The sequence below is a fragment of the Nothobranchius furzeri genome, chromosome 9 (assembly GCF_043380555.1).
Source record: "Nothobranchius furzeri strain GRZ-AD chromosome 9, NfurGRZ-RIMD1, whole genome shotgun sequence".
Lineage (NCBI taxonomy): Eukaryota > Metazoa > Chordata > Actinopteri > Cyprinodontiformes > Nothobranchiidae > Nothobranchius > Nothobranchius furzeri.
Window position 1 is genome coordinate 1,251,853 of NC_091749.1, and position 26,410 is coordinate 1,278,262.

Here is a 26,410-nt window from a genome sequence, read left to right on the forward strand (position 1 = left end):
TTTCTTGCTAATGGAAAGCACGCTGAGTGCCTCTGTGTATGCAGTGTGCTGTAGAAGCAAAGCTGCCTTGCCTCACACACCAGACTGGCGCGCTACCTCATGGACTCACTTCTTACGGCGGTGTTCTGTCCTGAACTCAGAAGTAATTTGTTTGAATATCCGCAGAACAGCAGGTCTCGGAGACCAGAGCAGGTTCAGGGGGCGGAGACATCCCCGGTGACACGAGTGGGCTGCTTGCAACACTCTTTACGTTGAAGCTGAGGCAGGAACACGCATAATGTTCAGACCAACAAATGACCACCTCACTTTTTATACAAGAGCCAACGTAGCGTATGGATTTGAAAACATGTCTTTTATTTTTTATCACTCGTCACATTAAATCAGAACAAACATCATAACTTATCAGCACTGGTGATTAATTATTTCTGTTTTTTAAACAAAATCCGAATAAGGAAAACCGAGATCCTAATGTGACACACTGGAATTAAATACATAAAACAGTAAACAACAATAAACTCATCAAAAATACACAGCACAGTGTTTTTGAATGAAACACACAACAACACAAAAACAGTTCATGGAAGGTCAAAGACAGATGTGTACGTGTGGCGTTTGTGTTACTGAGAGATTTTACAAACGTTGACAGTGCTCACACACGACTCGTTTCCTGACTCGTAGCAGTGTTTGACTCATCCACAGGTCCACCTCTAGTCTCCAGTCGGCTGATTTCTGCTCACAACAACACACAGTCGCTCATTCTTACACAGTCCGTCTTCCTTTAGACCTTTTTTCCTCCTCTTCAAATAAATTAACAAACTTTTCTAGATTTGAAAGTCGACTTTTTTAGCACCGTTAATCACAACCTAAACGCTAAAGTGAACAAAATACTGCACATGTCCAACCAAATGAAACACCTGCTACACAGTAAACAGAAAGGTCTTTGGTCGCGTACGTAATGGTCAGAAGAACAAAGACATAACTTCCGGGTGGACCTCACAACACCTCCGTCTTTTGAGAGTCTCAGGCCCTGTCCACACGTAGCCGGGGATCTGCCAAAACGTAGATATTGTTCTACGTTTTGGCCTGTCATCCACACGAAAACGGATCTTTTTAAAAACTCCGGCCAAAGTGAAGATCTGCGTTTTCTCCGTTTTGGGTGTCTGCGTGTGGACGGACAAAACCGGAGTTTTAAGGTCCGCAACGTCACTTTCCGCGACAAAAAATGCTGACATCACGTGTGCGACCTGTGTGTACACTAGCCGACAGCATGGATGCCCTCAGAGCTGCGCTCGCTTTATCAATTGTCCAAGCGCTTTCTGCTTGTTTGTGTTTGCAAGAGGAATTACTGATCCTTGCGGAAGACCACAGACGAAGGACGAGGTTAAGAACGGGGGAAGTACTGCCGCCTACAGGTCTGGCATGTCCTTAACAACGTATTTATCCGGGTACGTGTGGACAGAGTTTTCTTTTAAAACGTGGTGGTGTGGATGCAAGTTTTTGGAGGGGCGGATATTCGTTTTTAAAAACCCCGGCTACGTGTGGACTAGGCCTTAATGAACTCCAGTGTGTGAAATGACTCGTGTAGAAGTCACTTCACACACTGCTTTTCTCTAATCCTTTGCAAATAAAATCATTTGCATAATAACGTTTTCTAATTTACCTCACGGGGACTCAAAGGTTTAAGGTGGAAGAATGACTCAGACGGTTACAAAACGAGAACCCAGAACCACACGACTGCCAGTGCTTCACAAGATTTGATTGCCTTCTCAGCTATTTTACATGATTGTAACGCATACGTGAACACTCGGAGACGGGTGCCCATCTAATTCATCACATGGCAGCAGATCTTCCCTGCACAACATACATCCATGTAGGTTTTTTTTTTTTTTTGCTCATTTATTTTGCAACATTTCAAAATTGGGGCATAATTTTACTCAACCCTCTGGAGGCAGGTGTTGCAGATGTGCAACGTTAAACCCCACCGACCTGGTTACTCCACGTGCGTACTTCATGAGCACGTTGTAACTCAGAAGTTCCCCTGAAGGACTTAGTTGTTCGTCCTTTTATCAACACTTATGAGAGGGTTAAAAGCTGTGATTGGTTTAGCCTCCAGCACACTGCCTTTACTCCTGGTCCACTGCGGTACCTGAGTTAGCAGACATGTTGCGGTGAAGATTTGGGTTCTGACTGTGCCGGTTCCTGCTTCGTACAGAGGAAAAGGAAGTGTCACAGCCAGGGACTTTACACTTGTGAAGCAGTCGTAGATGGACAGTCTTGTAATGAGCTCTGAATGTTCCTTTGTTGCTGTACACCTTTTGGCAAACATGACATGTAATTGAAGACCCAACTCCAAGTCCGTGAAGCCCACGGTGTCCACTTTCACTACTGCCCAGGTTTCCGTCTCGAAATGGCCTCCCCACACCAGTTTCATCACAGCTTTCATCACTGTCCTCTATAGGGAGAACCTCCTCAACCTCTTTACTGGTCTCCCCTTCCTCACTGCCGGCTCCATCAGAGTTCCACGAGAATTCGGCACAGCTGCTTCCACAAGATGGGGTCGATGTGGCAGTACTTAGGTCCAGAACTCTCCCATTATTGCCATTTACACTACGTTCTCCTCCCCCCAAGCCGTTTGCCTCTGCTAGCGGAGACACCTCATCACCACTTGCAGGAGCAGGCACTTTGCTCATGGGAAAGACCAGTCCCATGCGGTTGTGTCCTCTGAAGATGACTGAGGTCTGACTAGTCTGGTCTCGATGAGGGAGATCTGTGTTCTGCTGGTCATGGCAGTTGTCCTGACTTACAGAGTCCATGTCTGTACAGTGAGAAGAAGGTGAGCAGAGAGTGGTGATTGGGATGAGGGAGTCTTTCATCAGCAGCTCGCGGTGCAGGTTTGGATTTGCACTGTGTCTGTAAATAGAAAAACATGAAGTCACATGTTGTTTCCAAAGAAATAGAAAATACTACATGCTGCTGTGTATCATATATGGTTTGTGCAGCAGCATGAATACTCTTTTGGAGCTGATTTGCATGAGATGTTTTTCTGTTTACATGTTTCAGGATGCACATTTTTTAGTATGCACATGAGTCAGGATGCACATGTTTCAGTATGCACATGTGTCAGGATGCACATGTTTCAGTATGCTCATGTGTCAGTATGCACATGTGTCAGGATGCACATGTGTCAGGATGCACATGTTTCAGTATGCTCATGTGTCAGGATGCACATGTGTCAGGATGCACATGTTTCAGTATGCTCATGTGTCAGGATGCACATGTTTCAGTATGCTCATGTGTCAGGATGCACATTTCAGTATGCTCATGTGTCAGGATGCACATGTTTCAGTATGCTCATGTGTCAGGATGCACATGTTTCAGTATGCTCATGTGTCAGGATGCACATTTCAGTATGCTCATGTGTCAGGATGCACATGTTTCAGTATGCTCATGTGTCAGGATGCACATTTCAGTATGCTCATGTGTCAGGATGCACATGTTTCAGTATGCTCATGTGTCAGGATGCACATGTTTCAGTATGCTCATGTGTCAGGATGCACATTTCAGTATGCTCATGTGTCAGGATGCACATGTTTCAGTATGCTCATGTGTCAGGATGCACATTTCAGTATGCTCATGTGTCAGGATGCACATGTGTCAGGATGCACATGTGTCAGGATGCACATGTGTCAGGATGCACATGTTTCAGTATGCTCATGTGTCAGGATGCACATGTGTCAGGATGCACATTTCAGTATGCACATGTGTCAGTATGCACATGTGTCAGGATGCACATTTCAGTATGCTCATGTGTCAGGATGCACATGTGTCAGGATGCACATGTGTCAGTATGCACATGTGTCAGGATGCACATTTCAGTATGCTCATGTGTCAGGATGCACATGTTTCAGTATGCTCATGTGTCAGGATGCACATTTCAGTATGCTCATGTGTCAGGATGCACATGTTTCAGTATGCTCATGTGTCAGGATGCACATGTTTCAGTATGCTCATGTGTCAGTATGCACATGTGTCAGGATGCACATTTCAGTATGCTCATGTGTCAGGATGCACATGTCTCAGAATTCACATGTGTCAGTATTCATGTTTCAGTATGCACAAGTTTCAGTAATCATATGTTTCAGTATTCACATGTTACAGTATGCATATTTTTCAGTAGCACATGTCTAAGTATGCCCATGTTTCAGTATACAAATGTGTCAGTATGCACATGTTTCAGTTTGCAGATTGTTCAGTAGCCACACAGTTCAGTATGTACTTTTAAGTATGCACGTATCAGTATGCACATTTTTAATAAGCTACATGAATCAGTAGCGACATAGTTCAGTGTGTACATCGTTCAGTATGCACGTTTTAGTATGCACATGTTTCAGTAAGCTAATGCCTCAGCATGCACATGTTTCACTATGCAAATTTTTCAATAGCCACATGTTAAAATGTGCATCATTTATTCTAACTTATTTAAAAGCTGATCATGATTTAGACCTTTTTTCAGCAGTTTTCAGTATTCTAGAAGAAAAACAGACCTGCTGCTCACAGCTGGAAAGAATAGGACAGATGTATTATATTTCATACCAGGTAAGACATGTCTATCCTATGTACTCTGCTTCAGGCCTAGTCCACACGTAGCCGGGTTTTTTGAAAACGAATATCCGCCCCTCCAAAAACTTGCATCCACACCACCGCGTTTTAAAAACAAACTCTGTCCACACGTACCCGGATAAATACGTTGTTAAGGACATGCCAGACCTGTAGGCGGCAGTACTTCCCCCGTTCTTAACCTCGTCCTTCGTCTGTGGTCTTCCACAAGGAACAGTAATTCCTCTTGCAAACACAAACAAGCAGAAAGCGCTTGGACCATTGATAAAGCGAGCGCAGCTCTGAAGGCGTCCATGCTGCCGGCTAGTGTAAACACAGGTCGCACACGTGATGTCAGCATTTTTTGTCGCGGAAAGTGACGTTGCAGACCTTAAAACTCGGGTTTTGTCCGTCCACACGCAGACACCCAAAATGGAGAAAACGCAGATCTTCACTTTGGCCGGAGTTTGTAAAAAGATCCGTTTTCCTGTGAATGACAGGCCAACACGTAAAATATCTACGTTTTGGCAGATCCCCGGCTACGTGTGGACAGGGCCTAAATCAGATAACCTCAATGCTTGAGAGACAACAGATAGAAAGTACGTCCAAGTGTGATACATGCTACAAGATTTATTTTAAGTTCACATTTTATGTCTTTCAGGTATTTTAATAAAATAAACTGAAAAATATTGTTTTTACAAAACAGGACAGAATTTTTATAGCTCTCATTTAATTACTAATCTCCACAACACCAGTACTCAGCGGTGCTCCGTTTCCCGCAGTCCAGATCTCCAGCAGTGCTGTGCCTTTCCCCCTGCATCACCTGCCAGCCTCACCTGCGGTATATCTCTTGAGGGTCACGGCAGAATTTCCATCTTAATGGCTCCAAAGGAATCCCCTCCTTTTGGTCCAAGCCTTGCCGGCAGTTACCCAGGTCTACCAGCCGATCTGTAGACTCCGGTGTGTTAGCCCGACTGACTAATTTGGCTAATACTGTCGCCAATGATAACCACACTGCTAACTTGGGTCTTCTTAACACCTGCTCCCTCTCTGGTAAAGGGCATCTCCTTCAAGACGTCATCAAAGACTGTAACTTGGACATTCTCTGTTTGAGTGAGATTTGGCAAAACCCCGGCAACTTCTGCCAGCTGACTGTACTCCTCCCGATTTAGTTTACCTCTGCAAACCTCGTGGGTCAGGCCGAGGCAGAGTTCTCGCGATACTCCATCACGAGACCCGGAAGGTCCTCCCGGTCTCTCTGCCTCCTTTTACCACTTTAGAGCGCCTTGCCTGTCAAATACCCGACCCCTAGTCATCGCCTCAATTTGCTGCCCCCCCCCCCCCCCAAGTTCAACCCTGACTTTTGTAATGATTTTGTGTTCTTTTCTATCATCTTTCCACTCTCTCTCCCAATGTAACTGTACTTGGTGATTTTATTACTGTACATATGGATAACACAGCTCTCCCCCAACCAAGGATTTCTCCTCATCGTTGGACGGATTTGGTTTTTATCAGTATGTTTATTTTCCCACTCACATTAAAGGTCATACTGGATTTAGCCTGCTGTTACGGTGTCCCCTTCCAACTGCTCTGCCGATCAGCTCTCCTTCACTGGCCACTTCCTCATCTTATTTTCTGTTTCCCTCAAACTCTCCACTACCAAGTTACCCCGTGTTATCTCATTTCATAATATTAAGAACATCGATCTAGCCCCACTCTCCTCCAGCATAGCAGGCTTGACCCCAGATCCCTCTGCTATTCCCGATGATCTTGTCAGTCACTGTAATCATGGCTTGGTTTCCATCTTAGATTCATTTGCTCCCATCAAAACTCGTTCTGCTTTCTTTAACCGGTCTGCTCCAAGGGTCACCCCTGCCCTACGCTCCATGAAAGCCACAAATCGCAGGCTAGAAAGACTTTACAGGAAAACCGGTCTCACTATTCATAAGGATTTATACACTGCTCAGATTTCTCTCTATAAGGACTCAAATTCTCATGCCAAATCACAGTAGTACTCTGGTCTTATCCGCTCCAACATTTACAATACTAAGATAATAATTTCCATCTATAACATCTTTCATCCCCCTGACTCCCGACCTTCACGCCTTTACTCATCTGAAACCTGTAAAGCCGGGCGTACACTGTGCGACTTTTTCACTTTTTTGAGCCGGTTTTCCACTCGTGCGAGAATCCACGACATCGGGGCGAGTTTTGCGCCGAGCGGTCGTGTAGTGTACAGGGGGTTACGAGGGGCAATTAACACCACGTGACCAGCCGCCGATCAGCAGTCGTGAGGTCGCACGGACTTCTGGTGTGTTTGATATTTCGCTCGTCCCTCGTGAGGGTATCGCACTGTTGAAGCGGCGCTGCGAGCAGCTGTGACCCAAAAAGTACCAGAACCGCTCACAGCACATGCACAATCCTGCATCAACACCGCTCGCCCGCTATTTCCCTAATAACACACGTTGGTCGTTTTTGTTTCTACACGTTTTTTTACTCACAACGATTGTCAATAAAGCGTGTTTGTCGTGTTCATGTCAAATTAAACTGATCACAAAACACAGATTTACTTTCTTTATTTCGTTTTCCTCATCCAAGCCCCATAAATCCCTGTGTGTCCTCCTGCAGCACTCCCGAAGAACAACAGGCAAAACAAGACAAAAAAGTCTGACGTGTTGAGTAAAAACTGCTATTTTTAGCATATTTTTAGGGCCGACGTGTTGCTACCAGACGTACGGTGTGAGCAGTCAGGTCGCATCCGAGAACTGGGTCGTACAGTGTGAGCGCATGACTCGTGAGATCTGCCCTGTGACGAAGTCGTACAGTTTGAGCGTAAGCTGAGTGCTACGGGTGAAAAAGTCGCACAGTGTCCGCCCAGCTTAACTCATCCAGTTTTTAATGATGAGGTCAAAAGGATTCATCAGCACCTCGGCCCCCCTCTCCTACCTCCCTCCTCTTTCTTTCCATGCCCACATCAATAACATACCTCGGTCAGCCTATTTCTATCTTCAATCCATAAATCGTCTTCGCTCCTCCATGACCCCTCATGCTGCAGCCATTCTCGTCCACAGCCTTGTCACTTCCTGTCTTGACTACTGCTGTTCACTCCTTTTTGGTCTCCCCAGTAAACTTCATAAACTACAAGCGGTCCAGAATTCAGCAGCCTGTGTTATCACCAAAACCCCTTCCTTTCTCCACATCACCCCTGTTCTTCAGCAGCTCCACTGGCTTCCATTAAAAATTAGGTCCACTTTCAAGATCCTCCTCCACACCTTCAAAGCATTACGTAATGTTTCTCCTTCCTACTTAACAGACCTCATTAGTATTGCTACCCCATCACGCTCACTCAGATCCTCTTCTCTCCACCTTGTTGCCCCTTCTGCACGCCTCACCACTGAGGGGACAGCACTATCAGCCACTCTGCTCCCTGTCTTTAGAAGACACTCCCAGTGTTGCCAACTGTTTTTGACTGAAAGTAGCTGAAGTTCCCCCCAAAAGTTACTAGATGTCGCCAAATGACGTCACGTGCTAATTTGCATACGACACAATGACGTCATCTGGTTTGCGTCATGACGTCACCGGTCTTGTAGAGTAAATCAAATAAAACTCACGTGATTTTATTAAAAAATTATTCAATTTCTTTTTTAATATTTTATTAAGATAAAAAAAACCATAGAATACAAAACAGCAGCCTTTAAAACTTCAAGGGAAGATGGCACATAAAAATGGAAGGAATATTTATATTTTGTCTGAAGAGAAAGGAACTCAAACACAAAAATATTAAATTGATAGGAATGTATGTATGACTGAATTAAAATGAAATTTCTCTTGTAGTTTTCAAGTGCCTTGAGATGTATTCTGTTGTGATTCAGTGCTATATGTTGACCTAAAAGATTATATATATATATATATATATATATATATATATATATATATATATATATATATATATATATATATATATAATGTTTTTGTTTGGTTTTGTTGTTTTTAGTACTTTTGTGTAAAAAGAAGCAGGTCGTATTTAGTATTCAGAAACGTTACATGCAAACTGCCAATGACCTGAGGTGTTTGTCTTACAGTGTTATTCTGTTTTTATAAAAGTTTTACATGTGCTACATTACTGAACTCATCATAGAGTTCCAATGTTCCTTGAATGCACCACAAGTGGTGCGAGAAGCCATGTGTGAGTGCGACGCTGCCTACCAGTGCCAGCCGAGCTCAGCTGCCGAAATGCAGCAGGATGGCGGAAGGAGCGGTCACCCTTTATGTAGCTCCGGTGGCTATCTCAAATAATGGACTCGTGAAAGAAAACCCACAAAAGGTTTGATTGGCCAACGGGGGTAGCGTGATCATGCTGCACGCACATGCGCAGATCATTTTCTTTCTGATCCTCTGGAAGGGACGGTCCTGTCGCTTCAGATGCCTCGCTAATCTGCAGGTAAAGTCGGCTACAAAGTTGTAGTCAAAGTAGCTGAGGGGGTCAGAAATGTCGCCAGATTTGTCGCTAGGCACTTAAAAAAAACGTCGTTAAGGGGGTCTGACAAGTCGTTAGAAATGCTGACAAATTAGCTAAGTTGGCAACACTGGACACTCCCCCCAGACATCAGCAACATTGACTACCAAACCCTTTTCAAATCCAGACTCAAGACTCATCTGTTCAAAGCTGCTTATGACTTGTGACCTGTTTGATCTGTTTTTATGGCTGTTTGATTAGTTTTATTCTGGTGTTTTGCTGTATTTTATTGTGTTCTATCTTGTAAAGTGAACTTGGGTGTTTTGAAAGGTGCTTTTAAATAAATTTTATTATTGTTATGATTATTATTATTATTATTACAAAACAGCTGTTCTGTTGGCGGCACTAGGACTAGTCTGCTCTCAGCGAGGGAAGACAGTTTGCTGCTAAATGAAATAGCCAATCATAGTAGAGACCTTCTAGCCAATCAGAGGTTAGAAAGGCGAAACCCTCCTTGGACATTTTACGATTCCAAATTGTGCATCCCTCTCACATAAAGCAATGTGAGCAGTTTTATTATTGACAGTTTTAGAACATTCCAGAGTTAGCCGTTTCATTGTTCATTCCTAGCTCAGTTGTTCTGTCTGATGGGACATCATTTCATCTTTAAATACACATTGTGTAAGGATTTTTGATAATTCAATTCAATTCAGTTCAAAAATACTTTATTAATCCCAGAGGGAAATTGATTGCTGTAGTAGCTCAGAATAATAATAATAATCAAGTCATCAAAGAGTTGTTGTATATTACAATGACTGTTGGCAGGAAGGATCTCCAGTAGCGGTCAGTGTTGCAGCCAAACTGAAGAAGCCTCTGACTGAAGACACTCTTCCGTTGTCGGACAGTCTTGTGAAGAGAATGCTCAGGGTTGTCCATCATTTTCTTGATTCTCTGGAGAATCCTTCTTTGCATGATCTCCTCCAGCGGTTCCGAAACTGCCGAAATTCTGGCTGAGTCCTTGAAAGGGCTTGGAGTTCCTCCATCTTGTTGGCCAGTGATCTCACATTGCCCATTATGATCGATGGAAGAGATGGTTTGAATTTCCTCTTTCTCTGTCTCCGTTTTGCTCCCGCTCTGCACCCACGCTTCTTGCGTTTTAGCACATTTGGGATTTGTGGCTTCAGTCGAGGTATTATTTCAGCCTTCCCAATGTTAATCAGCTGCTCCCGATTGTAAACCAGCTTGTTGCCATGGTTACGCATCATAACAAATGCTCAGAAAGTGAAAAAAGCTAAAAAAAAAATAGCAGTAAAAATCCTCCAAGCTTCACAGCACGAGAAACAGAAAAGTGTCCAAAAAAAGTTTTTCTTGAGAAACTAGAAGAAAAAATGCCCAAGAAAGGCAAAACTTACATATAAACAACAGAGCTACTCCAACATGCAGCCACCCAGAGCAGCGCGGTTCCAGAAAAGCCGTTGCACCACATAAGGTTGCACTGGTCAAATTGGTCCTTTTTCATAAAAGGTAAATCCCTGGATCACTGAACCTATCAGAAGCTTGAGAAGGGATTGTCAAAAATTAGATTGACTTTAGAAATCTTATTTAGAAGTGCATATACTCCACCTGAGGGATCTTAAGACACTTACACATTAGCATCTGCACGGTCTGGGAAGGATAGTGTCAGTTCAGTCTGGTACCAAGGCTGGATTATAATATGGGCAAACTTATCCCCAGTGGCCCACAGCCACCAGGGGGCCCACGCGAGCAGCAGTCTTTTTTAAATTAAATGTTTTTGTGCAGCAGTCTTAACATTGGAGAAAAAAGTTGGCAAGTAATTAAAATTTCTTTAAACATTTGTAGTTTTTGCATACTGCCCCCCCCACCCCCACCCCACCCCACCCTTACTTAATGTAATGTAAGTAGAACCAGGATCGTTTTGGGGCTAAAAAATAGTCTACAGTCCATCTTCCCTAATGTGTTTGTGGCCCTGCAGATTTTTCTAACCATTTACAAATTGTGAAGGGGAACGATCATTTTCACAAATGGCAGAAATAAAAAATGAACTGAGAACAACACTAACTCAACAGCGCCTCAGTGCACTGTCACTGATGGCAATTGAATCTTAGCTTGTCAGGAATCTGGACTTTGATGACATTGTAAAGTAATTTAATAATAGAAAGGCCAGAAAGCAGTTTTTCTGAAGGCAAGAGAGGAGACCAACAAGAGGAGACAAAAAGAGGAGGAAGATGCCAGGAGTCAAAAAGAGGAAGGAGGCAGGAGACAAGAGGAGGAAGGAGACAGGAGACAAGGGGAGAAAGGAGACAGGAGACAAGAGGAGGAAGGAGACAGGAGACAAGGGGAAGAAAGGAGACAGGAGGCAAGGGGAGGAAGGAGACAAAAGACAATAGGAGGAAGGAGACAGGAGACAAGAGGAGGAAGGAGACAGGAGACAGCGGCCCCTGCAATGATAATCTGGCCCTGTCTGGTACGGGCAGTGTAGAGTTCACATATACATCCGAGGGACTTCTCAGGAATGTGCAAATCCCCAAGCCTGTTGGCGGAGTTTAATACGTGCGGGAAAGTCTACGGTGCCAAAATTCTGGTTCTGTACGCGACCATGCCAACGCTAATGTGTAACCTTAGATTTTCTTTAAATAATGCCACAACAAAAGCATCTCATATCTCTAAATAAAAATTTTAAAACACATTCTTGTTTGACACCACTGGTTCAATCATTTGTCCTTATGAATGTCAGTTTTATAAAAGAGAAGTTTATAAAGTTATTGAAACTTAGGACTTCTCCTGTATTTTACAGTGGTGCCACTTTGTTGGTTTTTGATCCAGGACTGTACATCAGGGCTCCAGCACGTTTTAGTGGTTTCTCTGCTCCAACACACTTGATTCAGTGGTTGAATCACTTGTTAATCAGGCACTACACCTTTGAGAGCAAAAGTAGGCACAATATTTGGCAAAATATTACCAATGGCACTACTGATATGTCATTTTATCTTAAATTTAAGTTATTTTCTTTAGCCTGAATTCCCTTTCTTTACCCAGAAATAAAATGGCCTGTTTCAGTCAAGCTCCACCCATGCCCACTCCAACAATGTATTGGCTGTGGTGGCCTAGCAGTAAAGCTTCTTCTTGTTTTGCTATGTCCGGATGCCAGTTTGACTCTGCAGTAGTTTACTTAGCCAGCTGAAGTATATTTAAATGTTTTATATTATAGTTTTATTGATTGTTTTCTGCAAAATATTTTGTGTTTTTAAAGTGTGATTTACTTTGCTCACCTAACATGGACTCACACTGGCTAAATAAGCAAGCAAAAATCCAGGAGGGGTACACCCTTAACAGGTTGCCAGTCCATCGCAGGGCAACACAGAGACACACAGGACAAACAATCAAATACACACACTCACACATCTAGGGACAATGTAGACAGACCAATTAAGCTGTTTTTGGGCTGTGGGAGGAAGCCACGCGTGCACAGGGAGAACATGCAAACCTCCTTGCAGAAAGATGCCAGTCCGGGGTGTAAACCTAGGACCTCCTTTCTGCAAGGTAACAGTGCAAATCACTGCACAGCTGACAAGTAAAAATAAGAAAGTAAAAAAAAAGATTAGTCCTTATATTTTAAACCTCTCTCTATGTGTTTTTCTCCCCAGAAGAAGCTACAATGATGTTCTACTGAGCTGTGGTGCCCTCATGAAGGGGGCCATCGGCTTGAACACTGTTGCTAACCACTTAAACATTCTCCATCTACTGATAATAACTTTTTACATCTTTTGTCTCATCAAAGATTTTATAACATCTCATCATTGACCGTAAGTTGGAATTTTTAATTCTGAATGGAACGTGGCAGCAGTTCAACGACCCGGCTCCCACCAGCTTTATTTACATCTCCCATCCCCGTAGCAACGGCTGGGTAGGAGGTGACGCGATAATTCATTGCGAGAAGTGAAGAGCCCTACCTGTCCCTGTGCCTGACTACAGATCCTTTGAGTGTCTGGTGGTAAAGTTGCCTGGGACTACTCCTACAATTATTGCTTCAGTTTATCGCCCAGACTTTATAAATGATCTTTCCACTTTACTCACTCATCTCACAACCCTTTCCCAGAATGTTGTTCTGCTAGGGGACTTCAATATACACAGACAAAATGATTTGCTTATCACCAAAGACTTTTTATCCTGCTCGGAGAGTTTTGGAATTAATCGGTTAATTGACTTTCCAATGCATGAAAAGGGTCATACTCTGGACCCAATCTGCTGCTCTGGTATTGAACCACTCAAATGCTCTGCTGAAGAAATCCCGCTTACCAATCATTTTCTCCTCTCATTTAAAGTCAATCTTCATTCATCAGCAATCAGTCCATCACATCTCATCTCATTCATCAGACCCATTGATATGGACACGATCTGCACCATGATTGACACCATGCTAGTTCCAGATCACCTCTCCAGCCCTGATGAATTATTTCTGCCTACAACAATATCTTGAGTGGCATCCTGGAGTCTCTTGCTCCTGAGAAAACCCGGCTTGTTTCCTTCTTCTCCAGTGCTCCACGGTTTACCTCTGGGCTGCGTGCATTAAAATCTAAAAGTCAACTACTTGAGCATCTCTATAAAATAACTGGTCTCACCGCACACAAACAACTGTACTTCACTAACCTATTGCAATACAAAGCCTCCATAGTAACTGCTAAAACTGAGTATTTCTCTGGACTCATTGCTGTGAATGCTAATTGTGCAAGAACATTGTTTTTAATGTTGAACAAGATAGTCCAACCTCCCAATACCTTCCCATCTCACATCTGCGGACACCTGTCAATCCCTGTTACGGTTTTTCAAGCACAAAAGGTAAAATATTCATCAGCAACTATCCCCTGGTCCTCCACTTCCCTTCCAGTCATCTTCTTTTCCACACTGTTAAACTTTTTCCAAATTCCAACTACTAACTGTCTCTGACATTTTAGATCTGATCAGTAACTCTAACCCTACCACCTGTCCTCCTGATCCCCTCCCCACCACTTTAGTCAGAACGTGTCTGTCTTCCCTCGTTCCCATCTTATCTGCCATCATTAACGCTTCTCTCTTTACTGTTGTAGTTCTGTCTCAACAAAAAATTGCTGGAGTCATTCCCATACTGAAAAAAAAACAGGTTCTGATCTGAATAATTTCAATAATTTATGCCCAATTTCTAACTTACCTTTTGTTTAAAAAATCCTGGAGAAAGTTGTTGCCTCCCAACTTCACTCTCATTTGTCAGTCGACAATCTTCACGAACCCTTTCAGTCTGGTTTCCTTCCTGGTCAAGGCACAGAAACTGCACTCGTTAAAATCACCAACAACCTTCACGCTGCAGCTGATTCTGGTTTACTCTCCATTCTCATCCTACTTGATCTGAGTTCAACCTTCGACACCATCTCTCATTCTGTTCTTCTAGACAGACTCTCATCCACTGGCATTTCTCATAACGTACTCAGATGGTTTCACTCTTATCTCTCCGGCCACTCGCAGCTCATACAACTCAAATCCTTTAGATCCAATCTGCCCCCCAGTAGCAGTTTTAGGCACGGGCAGACAGGGCAGTTGCCCGGGGCGGCATTTTTTCATGACACAAAAGGGGCGCACAAGCGCTGAGTAAAAATTAAAAAATAAAGAAATCTGCGCCGCACAGAGGTTTTCTATTATCTGTCATATGACAGTGTCTGCATTGGAAACAGCAAGTTGGCGCCCCCTGCAGCTACAGGCGCTCCTGCTGAGGGTTCACGTGCACCATGAGTGTGTGAAGAAGAGGAAGGGGAGGGGTGCGGCGGGGGAATTCACCTCTGGGTCTTTCCCACATGAAATGAGCGGGTAGGGGCTGAATCAACTGTATTAACATGGCTAAAGTCAATCACATCTTGGAAGTAATTCCATGTAGAACTGCCACTGCTGCCCCCAGTTACTAGAGGTGTGCCCCAAGAATCTGTCCTGGGGCCCCTTCTCTGCATTATTTGCGTTCTACTGCTTGGTCACATTTTCTGGAAATTTTACATTCAGTTCCATTGCTTTGCAGATGACACCCAGCTCTATTTATTTTCCAAACCCAATTCCCAACCCTCCCCCTTCCCTCTCCTCCTGTCTAACTGAAATTAAATCATGGTTCTCCAATAACCTCGTCAAACTCAACAGTGATGAAACAGAAATCTTACTTGTTGGTACAAAATCCATCTTATCCAAAGCTGACAATTTTCCTATTAGTATTGATTCCTCTACTACTTATCCCTCCCATCAGGTTAAGAGCATGGGTTTCATTCTGGATAGCACTCTGTCATTCAAATCTCATATCAATAAAGTCACTCGGTCAGTGTCACGAGCGTGCCGGTGAGCGGAGCGGTGATCAGGTGAGGATCCAAGCGCGGGACAGGAAGACAGGCAGACAGGTAGGACGTTTGAATGGTTTTAATAATGAACACGCTGGACATGGGAAACAATGTCTCGACATGAAACACAGAACAGAAGGGGTTTAAATACACGAGGAGCGGGAGCTAGGGTGATTGGGAAACAAGAGGCAGGTGGGAGCAATTAACGGAGACAGACTAAAACCTAAGGGGAGACAGGACAGGGTGTGACAGTACCCCCCCCCCCCCCCCCCTCAAAGGGCGGATCCCAGACGCCCACAGGAACAAGGAGCAGGGTGGGAGGAGGGGGACCCAGAGGGAGGGCCCAGAGGAACCGAGGGACCGATGGAGAGGCGGCAGGGATCAGCAGAGTCCGGGGGCCTGCGCCTGCGGCAGATGAGGAGGCGACCAGCCCTTGGAGGCCGGCGCCTGCGGCAGATGAGGAGCTCTGCAGGCTGGGCCAGGGACATAGTCTCCGCAGGCTGGGCCGGGGACATAGTCTCCGCAGGCTGGGCCGGGGACAGAATCCCTTGGACGGGCTGGACCAGAGCAACCTTCAGAACCACCATTGGAACCGGAGACGGTGGAGACGTCGGACCAGAGGGAGCGTCAACCTCTGGAGTGGAGAGAGCGTCGACCTCTAGAGTGGAGAGAGTGTCGACCTCTAGTGTGGAGAGAGCATCAACCTCTAGTGTGGAGAGAGAGCGTCGACCTCTAGAGTGGAGAGAGCTTCGACCTCTAGAGTTGAGAGAGCGTCGACCTCTAGAGTGGAGAGAGCGTCAACCTCTAGAGTGGAGAGAGCGTCGACCTCTAGAGTGGAGAGAGCGTCAACCTCTAGAGTGGAGAGAGCGTCGACCTCTAGAGTGGATAAGGCGACTTCAGACGAGACGACTTCAGTGGCGACTTCAGACAAGACGACTTCAGAGGCGACTTCAGACGAGACGACTTCAGAGGCGACTTCAGACGAGACGACTTCAGAGGCGACTTCAGACGAGGCGACTTCAGAGGCGACTTCAGACGAGACGACTTCAGAGGTGACTTCAGACGAGGCGACTTCAGATGAGACGACTTCAGACGAGGCGACTTCAGACGAGACGACTTCAGAGGCGACTTCAGACGCGTCGACTTTGGAAACGACGACTTCGGACACGTTTACTTCAGAGGAGACGACTTCAGACACGTCGACTTCAGACGAGATGACTTTGGATACATCGACTTCAGAGCAGACGGCTTCGGACACGTCGACTTCGGAGACGACTTCAGACACGTCGACTTCAGAGATGACTTCAGACATGCCGACTTCAGAGACGACTTCAGACACGTCGACTTCAGACACATCGACTTCGGACACGTCGACTTCAGAGGAGACGGCTTCGGACACGTCGACTTCGGAGACGACTTCAGACACATCGAATTCGGAGACGTCGACTTCAGACACGTCGACTTCAGAGGAGATGGCTTCGGACACGTCGACTTCAGAGGAGACGGCTTCGGACATGTCGACTTCGGAGATGACTTCAGACACGTCAACTTCGGAGATGATTTCAGACACGTCGACTTCGGAGATGACTTCAGACACGTCGACTTCGGACACGTCGACTTCAGAGGAGACGGCTTCGGACACGACGACTTCAGAGGAGATGGCTTCGGAACAGGGTGAGGCGTCGACCCTTGGACTGGAGGCGTCGACCCTTGGACTGGAGACGTCGACCCTTGGACTGGAGGCGTCGACCCTTGGACTGGAGGCATCGACCCTTGGACTGGAGGCGTCAACCCTTGGCTTGGAGGCGTCGACCCTTGGACTGGAGGCGTCGACCCTTGGCTTGGAGGCGTCGACCCTTGGCTTGAAGCCGTCGACCCTTGGCTTGGAGGCGTCGACCCTTGGACTGGAGGCGTCGACCCTTGGACTGGAGGCGCCAACCCCTGGACTGGATTCGTCGACCCCTGGTCTGGAGGCATCGATCCTTGGCTTGGAGGCATCGACCCTTGGCTTGGAGGAGTCAACCCTTGGCTTGGAGGCGTCGACCTTTGGCTTGGAGGTGTCGACCCTTGGACTGGAGGTGTTGACTTCCATCGGCTTCTGGTCCTCCAGCTTCTGGACCGCTGGTCTCTAAGCCGCCAGCTTTTGGGCTGGTACCGTCTGCTTCTGGGCAGGAACCGTCTGCTTCTGGGCCCGCACCATCTGCTTCTGGGCCAGCACCGTCTGCTTCTGGGCCGGAATCGTTGACGTCTGGAGTGGAGGTGAAGCCGCTGCAGGAGGGGCTGTCTGGACAGGTGGAACCGGCTGCGGTGCATTCACCGGGACCCCCGCTGGAACAGGCATTGAGTGAACGGGTGGTGCTGGAGACTGGGAGCGCAGAGCGTCCAGTAGGAGCTGATTAGAACTGGCGATCTATTGAAGCTGGACCAGCTCAGCCCGGAGACTGGCAAGTTCAGTCGGCTGGGTTGTGGGCATTGCTCCACCTCCTGCAGATGACAGAGGAGCCGATCGGACCGGAGGCGGGACAGCTGGTCCGACTGGGGGCAGGTCCAAGCTGCTGCGTCCAGCCGAAGCAGCGAGCGGATCATCCAGCTGGAGCCTATCGAGATCGAGGGTCTGACGAATCTGGACCAATTCAGCTCGGAGACTGGCGAGGTCCGTCAGTTGGGCTGCGGGCGCAGCTCCTCCACCTGCAGGCGCCGATTCGGCCGGAGACGGGACTGCTGGTCTGACCGGGGATGTGTCCAGACAACTGCGCCGAGCAGGGGCAGCGGCGAGGTTGCAGCTCCGTCCTGGGACACAGGGCTGCGGTGGAGCCTGGCATCTCTCCCCACGCCGTGGGCCAACTCCGGGAGAGCACACAGCCAGGCGGGTGCCCACGTAACTGGAGCAATCAGGAAGCGACTCCCCGTCCACTCTCCCACCGGCCTCCGGGAGGGTGGAGAGGAACACCGAGGCAGAAGGTCGGGGACGCCGTCTGCGGCGAGGCGGAGCTGGAGCTGGAGAAGGAGAAGCTGGCCGATAGTCGGCGGAGAGGAACTGGAACAGATACTTCCATGGGAAAATCTCCCCGCTGGATCCTTCAGCAGGTCGAGTCATTCTGTCACGAGCGTGCCGGTGAGCGGAGCGGTGATCAGGTGAGGATCCAAACGCGGGACAGGAAGACAGGCAGACAGGTAGGACTTTTTAATGGTTTTAATAATGAACATGCTGGACATGGGAAACAATGACTCGACATGAAACACAGAACAGAAGGGGTTTAAATACACGAGGAGCGGGAGCTAGGGTGATTGGGAAACAAGAGGCAGGTGGGAGCAATTAACGGAGACAGACTAAAACCTAAGGGGAGACAGGACAGGGTGTGACAGTCAGCTTACTATCACCTTTGTAATATTAATCACCTTCGCCCCGCTCTCACTCCCCATTCAGCTTCTATTCTCATCCACAGCTTAGTCACTTCCCGAATAGATTACTGTAATTCACTTCTGGTTGGTCTACCTCAAAGAACCCTCCATAAGCTCCAGGTAGTCCAGAACTCTGCATCACGAGTCATCACCTGAACTCCCCTGTTTCACCACATCAGTCCGGTCCTTCAGATACTCCATTGGTAACACTTTACAATAAAGTACGCAAAATTGTGCTTCGTTACTAGGAAACGACTTAGGGGGTGATGAAGCAGGAAAGAATAGGTAGTTAACCAGTAGTCATTGGTGAAAATGCTCATCAGTCTTGTTTCATGGTCTAAAATGTAGTTAGCCAATACTTACTGGTAAACACGAGCACTCTTATTCAGGGACTAATAGGTAGTTATCTATTTGTGCTTTGTTACTAGGGAACGACTTAAAGGGTACTGAGTAATGAAGCAGGGAAGAACAGGTCATTTTAGAGTGTTTTTACTAGGGATGAGCCGGATACTCGTTTGTTTTGTTTTACTAGGGTTTTTATGAGTTATTTGTTGCTGCTGTCAAAGTTTCAGCTTGACTTTCATCATTCTTCGACAGTGACCTTGAGTTCCATGAAAGTGACCTTGAGTTCCATGAAAGTGACCTTGAGTTCCATGAAAGGCACTTTTAAATAAAATGTAGTATTATTATATTATATAATGTAAATGTAAGTATATGTGTATAACATAAATGCAAATATATGTATACAACGTAAATGTAAATATATGTATATAATGTAAATGTATGTATACAACGTAAATGTAAATATATGTGTATACGTAAATGTAAATATATGTATACAATGTAAATGTAAATGTATGTGTGTAACGTAAATGTAAATATATGTGTATAACGTAAATGTAAATATATGTATACATTGTAAATGTAAATATATGTGCATAACGTAAATGTAAATACATGTGTATAATGTAAATGCAAATATAAGTATACAACGTAAATGTAAAATATATGTGTATACGTAAATATAAATATATGTATACAACGTAAATGTAAATAGGTGTATAACGTAAATGTAAATATATGTATACAACGTAAATGTAAATATATGTATACAACGTAAATGTAAATATATGTATACAATGTAAATGTAAATATATGTGTATAACGTTAATGTAAATATAGGTGTATAATGTAAATGTAAATATATGTATGCAACGTAAATGTAAATATATATATGTATAACATAAATGTAAATATATGTGTATAACGTCAATGTAAATATATGTATATAAAGTAAACGTAAATATATGTATATGAATTAAATGTAAATATATGTATACAAAGTAAATGTAAACATGTGTTTATAATGTAAGTGTAAATATATGTATACAACGTAAATGTAAATATATGTATACAACGTAAATGTAAATATATGTATACAACGTAAATGTAAATATATGTATACAACGTAAATGTAAATATATGTATACAATGTAAATGTAAATATATGTGTATAACGTTAATGTAAATATAGGTGTATAATGTAAATGTAAATATATGTATACAACGTAAATGTAAATATATATGTGTATAACATAAATGTAAATATATGTGTATAACGTGAATGTAAATATATGTATATAAAGTAATCGTAAATATATGTATATGAATTACATGTAAATATATGTATATAAAGTAAATGTAAACATGTGTTTATAATGTAAGTGTAAATATATGTATACAACGTAAATGTAAATATATGTATACAACGTAAATGTAAATATATGTATACAATGTAAATGTAAATATATGTGTATAACGTTAATGTAAATATAGGTGTATAATGTAAATGTAAATATATGTATACAACGTAAATGTAAATATATATGTGTATAACATAAATGTAAACATATGTGTATAACATAAATGTAAATATATGTAAACAACATAAATGTAAATATATGTATATAATGTAAATGTATGTATACAACATAAATGTAAATATATGTGTATACGTAAATGTAAATATATGTATACAATGTAAATATAAATGTATGTGTATAACGTAAATGTAAATATATGTGTATAATGTACATGTAAATATATGTATACATCGTAAATGTAAATATATGTGATAATGTAAATGCAAATATATGTGTATAATGTAAATGCAAATAATGTATACAACGTAAATGTAAAATATATGTGTATACGTAAATATAAATATATGTATACAACGTAAATGTAAATAGGTGTATAACGTAAATGTAAATATATGTATACAACATAAATGTAAATATATGTATACAATGTAAATGTAAATATATGTGTATAACGTTAATGTAAATATATGTGTATAACGTCAATGTAAATATATGTATATAAAGTAAACGTAAATATATGTATATGAATTAAATGTAAATATATGTATATAAAGTAAATGTAAACATGTGTTTATAATGTAAGTGTAAATATATGTATACAACGTAAATGTAAATATATGTATACAACGTAAATGTAAATATATGTATACAATGTAAATGTAAATATATGTATACAATGTAAATGTAAATATATGTGTATAACGTTAATGTAAATATAGGTGTATAATGTAAATGTAAATATATGTATACAACGTAAATGTAAATGTATGTATACAACGTAAATGTATATATGTATACAACGTAAATGTAAATATATGTATACAACGTTAATGTAAATATATGTGTTTAACATTAATGTAAATATAGGTGCATAATGTAAATGTAAATATATATATATACAACGTAAATGTAAATATATATATGTATAACATAAATGTAAATATATGTGTATAACGTCAATGTAAATATATGTATATAAAGTAAATGTAAATATATGTATATGAATTACATGTAAATATATGTATATAAAGTAAATGTAAACATGTGTTTATAATGTAAATGTAAATATATGTATATAAAGTAAACTTGAACATGCGTATATAATTTTGTGGCTTGCTAAACCTGATCCTGTCTTCTGCTGAACATTTTTGGAAGTAGCAGAGGTAGACAGAAAATTTTAGCATTACAGCAACTTTACATGAAAAAAACTGAGACATGCCTTGAATTTTTATGCAGAAAACTTGCATTTAACAGTTGTTTGCTACATTTGACCTTTTTTGTGTTTTACCCTATAGTTTTATTCTGAGGGCTGAAAATGGTTACTTACAAATGTTTGTTTTTCACCTCAATAACTAATATGTCATTTTTTTCTACTCAGATTTAGATTTTTTTGTTTTGTTTACTTTCAGGTTCAATGTGCTAATACAGTATGACCAAATGAAGAAATGACTCTAAATTCACACAGGTGAGGTTATGCAATAAAGAATGATACCAAACAATGCATTGACAATGAAATATAGAGTTCAATATAAAGGTGAACACTAAAACTTGGCGAAAAAGCCAATCATATCACTGACTCCAGAGGGTTAATATCAGCATTAACAAAAGATTGTTAAATCATATTTACTACACATTTAAAATGAAATCAGCCTTTTTGAGTTCTTGGGAAAAGGGGTGACGCCTGAGGACTTTTGTAAACGCTCACTACATTTTCTGCTATCTGATTAGTCCAACATGGACCCTAAAACAATGGACACATGGAACTGAAAGTTCAGTTCAGCCAAGGTGTTCCTGACTTTATGCTAAATTAATCTCTCTTTGGGGGATCAGACCAGGGCCCTCATTCATCAAACGTACGTAGAAATATTCCTAAATTTGTTCCCATGAACAAAATCTAGAATGTTTGTATGAACGATCGAAAACCTGATTATTAAACATGTGGTGGACGCATGTTCCTCCGCACTCGTCTGATGATAAATCCCACCTGTGAGTACCCAGGTGCTCGTGTCCATTCTCAGTCATTTACATACAGAATCACCCTTTTTTAACCGTATTTGGTCATGCTACGTCCTCAGCATGTGAGGGCATTCCCCGTGTTTTACCCGGAAACAAAGACAACTCTTTGAGACACTGGCTATTGTAGAGGTAATAAACACGGTCAGGATAGAGGAGAGGTTCCTGTCAGGAATAAATCAAAACTTTAGTCGGATAAATCGTGGAGTAACGGGTTCTCATTTACATTTTACATTTAAGTTTTATTTGGACATGTCTGAGTGCAGCCCCTCAGCTGTCATTCAGTCTGTTACCTTGACAACGCGATCAGGGAGCAGTGGAGGTTTTGGGGGCTCTTGTAGTAGTAAAATAGAATATGGACTGGAATGGGACTTGTGCGGTGTCACAGTGCTGCTGAAGGGCTGGACCCAAATGCAGGTGAAATGAGACAGGCAGACTGGTTGGAGAGTCTTTAACAGAAGGACGCTGAAACAATGAACAGACAAAACACATAGGCCTGAGAGGGTTCAAATACACGAGGAGCTGGGACCTTGAGTGGCTGGGAGACGAGAGGCAGGTGGGAGCAGTTAATATGGACACAGGACTGAGACTGGGGAGACAGGACAGACCGTGACATGCGGTTTGTCTGTCGCTCCACAAAGGATCCCAAATCCCAGCATAGTTCCAGACGGATCTGCTGCCAGCGCGCTCAAGGAAACGCGTTTACAGAGAGGAGCTCTGACAAATCCTTAGTAATAATGTAGAAGCGATCTTTTGTCCAACGCGTCTCAAGCAGGAGTTTAACAAGGACACAAATATAATTAAATAAAAAATAATATTAATGAATTAAAAAGATTTAAAACATGATTAAATGGGAAGAGTAACAAATGTGATAACAAAAATACAACCGTTCTACAAAGTCAGATTCCCGTCAGGTGGTTTAGCACCAGGTGTGTGACTCAGCGGTTTTTACACTGAAATATTTATTTAACGGGTAAAATATTTAGTGGGTGAGGGACCTGTTCTACCACTAGATGCTGCTCCTACGACTGACACCTTCAGTCAACCAGATATCAAAGGTTCCATATTTTTATGGAAGATTTATTTTCTGAAATACCATTATGTTCTATTGACAATTTAATAAAAGTAATCACTTTCAGATGCTAAACTTTTTACCGAACGGTGTTGGCTTGCACACAGAGCAGCTGGCACAAAACCGCCAGCACTGGAAACAACTGGCAGACCAGGTAGGCTCAGCACACCGGTGCGGGACGACAGCCGACCCTTCGCAGGAGCCTTGATGATGATGAAGTTGGATTGTTTACTGTGTGAAGTGCCTTGAGACAACTCTTGTCATGATTTGGCGTTTTATTAATAAACTGAATGGAGTTGAACAGTTTGCCAATAAAGGGTTGTAAACATATTTCAGATCTTCCTTTGCTTTAATGGATAGAGAGAGAAAGAAAGAGAGAGAGAGTAAAAAAAATCCGACAGGAGCGGAGGCAGTGACCGACACAACACGCGCTGTTTTCAGCTTTCTTTAAAATACACCGCTTATATTACAGGGGGTGTACCGTTTTCCCTCCTTGTAAATCTCACATGTGATGATGGACCACAGGTTCTCAATGGGGTTCAGATCAGGTGAACAAGGAGGCCATGTCATTAGTTCTTCTTCTTTTATACCCTTTCTTGCCAGCCACGCTGTGGAGTACTTGGACGCGTGTGATGGAGCGTTGTCCTGCATGAACATCATGTTTTTCTTGAAGGATGCAGACTTCTTCCTGTACCACTGCTTGAAGAAGGTGTCTTCCAGAAACTGGCAGTAGGACTGGGAGTTGAGCTCGACTCCATCCTCAACCCGAAAAGGCCCCACAAGCTCATCTTTGATGATACCAGCCCAAACCAGTACTCCACCTCCACCTTGCTGGCGTCTGAGTCGGACTGGAGCTCTCTGCCCTTTACCAGTCCAGCCACGGGCCCATCCATCTGGCCCATCAAGACTCACTCTCATTTCATCAGTCCATAAAACCTTAGAAACATCAGTCTGGAGATATTTCTTGGCCCAGTCTCGACGTTTCAGCTTGTGTGTCTGGTTCAGTGGTGGTCGTCTTTCAGCCTTTCTCACCTTGGCCATGTCTCTGAGTATTGCACACCTTGTGCTTTTGGGCACTCCAGTGATGCTGCAGCTCTGAAATATGGCCAAACTGGTGGCAAGTGGCATCTTGGCAGCTGCATGCTTGACTTTTCTCACTTCATGGGCAGTTATTTTGCACCTTGGTTTGTCGACACACTTCTTGCGACCCTGTTGACTATTTTGAATGAAACGCCTGATTGTTCGATGATCACGCTTCAGAAGCTTTGCAGTTTTAAGACTGCTGCATCCCTCTGCAAGATATCTCACTATTTTTGACCTTTCTGAGCCTGTCAAGTCCTTCTTTTGACCCATTTTGCCAAAGGAAAGGAAATTGCCTAATAATTATGCACACCTGATATAGGGTGTTGATGTCATTAGACCACACCCCTTCTCATTACAGAGATGCACATCACCTAATATGCTTAACTGGTAGTAGGCTTTTGAGCCAATACAGCTTGGAGTAAGACCACATGCATGAAGAGGATGATGTGGACAAAATACTCATTTGTCTAATAATTCTGCACTCCCTGTACATAACAAGTAACACTGATCATCAATCAAACTGGGAAAGAGGCGGTATGAAGAAAACCGAGGGACTACTGAAAATACGTGAGCTAGAGAGTGATCAGAGTGGGGCACAGCAGCTCCTCTGGACGCACACTCTTTGTGTGTATGTGTGTGTGTGTGTGTGTGTGTGTGTGTGTGTGGGGGGGCTGTGTGACTGGCCAATCACAGGGCATGAAGACAGTCAGCTACCCAATCAGGATTTTCCTTCAGCACAGACACAGATATAAGGAACATTGGTCACTTCCGCAGCATGGGGCCCCGGAAGAACGAAAAAAACGAATGCAAGTCAATGGAGCTAGAACGGCTATTTTCTAATCTACTGTTTTGTGCCATAGATTTCACATATGATGTCCGTGATTTTTAAAGACACATTTTGATACCAAGAAAGCGCTTATTTTCAAACAGGGGGGAATGATATTTTTTGTGTGAAAATAAGTCCAGGGCTACAAATAATAATAATAATAATAATAATAATGCATTGAACTTATATAGCGCTTTTCTAGACCCCCAAAGACGCTTTCACACACTCTCACATTCACACACTGCTAGTGATGGTGAGCTACTTGTAGCCACAGCCGCCCTGGGGAGGTCTGACAGAGGCGAGGCTGCCATTTGGCGCCGTCGGCCCCTCTGACCACCACTAACACAGGCAAGTTGGGTTAAGTGTCTTGCCCAAGGACACAACGGCAGGATACCCCTTGCGGGAGCTGGAATCGAACCCATGACCCTCCGATCATGAGGCAACCCGCTCTACCACCTGAGCTACTGCTGCCCCAAATGCACTTCATGAAAGTGATGTCATTGAACCAGACATGGAGAAAACTGAGGGATAAGGGCTGTAAGTTCAGCAGACTTCCCACAGGAGAAAGGAACTACCATAGATCTCATCATGTGGTAAGTAGCAGCTACGCGGGGGGTGGGGGTGGGGGGGGTGGGGATTATGTGGTGACGTGCCAATTTCTGGTGTGTAGTCATGCTAATTACAAACTTTTACCAACTCATAATTCTCAAAGTA

General features: G+C 43.4%; 1 protein-coding gene across 2 annotated transcripts in view; it reads right to left on the reverse strand.

Moving 5' to 3' along the window:
- Positions 1 to 333: 333 nt before the first annotated feature.
- The window catches only part of bnc1 (basonuclin zinc finger protein 1), a 61,841-nt gene continuing 35,764 nt past the window's right edge, over positions 334 to 26,410 (reverse strand). For both annotated transcript variants that reach the window (XM_015976849.3, XM_015976848.3), the window contains exon 5: positions 334 to 2,910. In XM_015976849.3, coding sequence (XP_015832335.1) covers positions 2,124 to 2,910 — 787 coding nt within the window. In that variant the 3' untranslated portion in view covers positions 334 to 2,123. The remainder of the gene's footprint in view (positions 2,911 to 26,410) is intronic.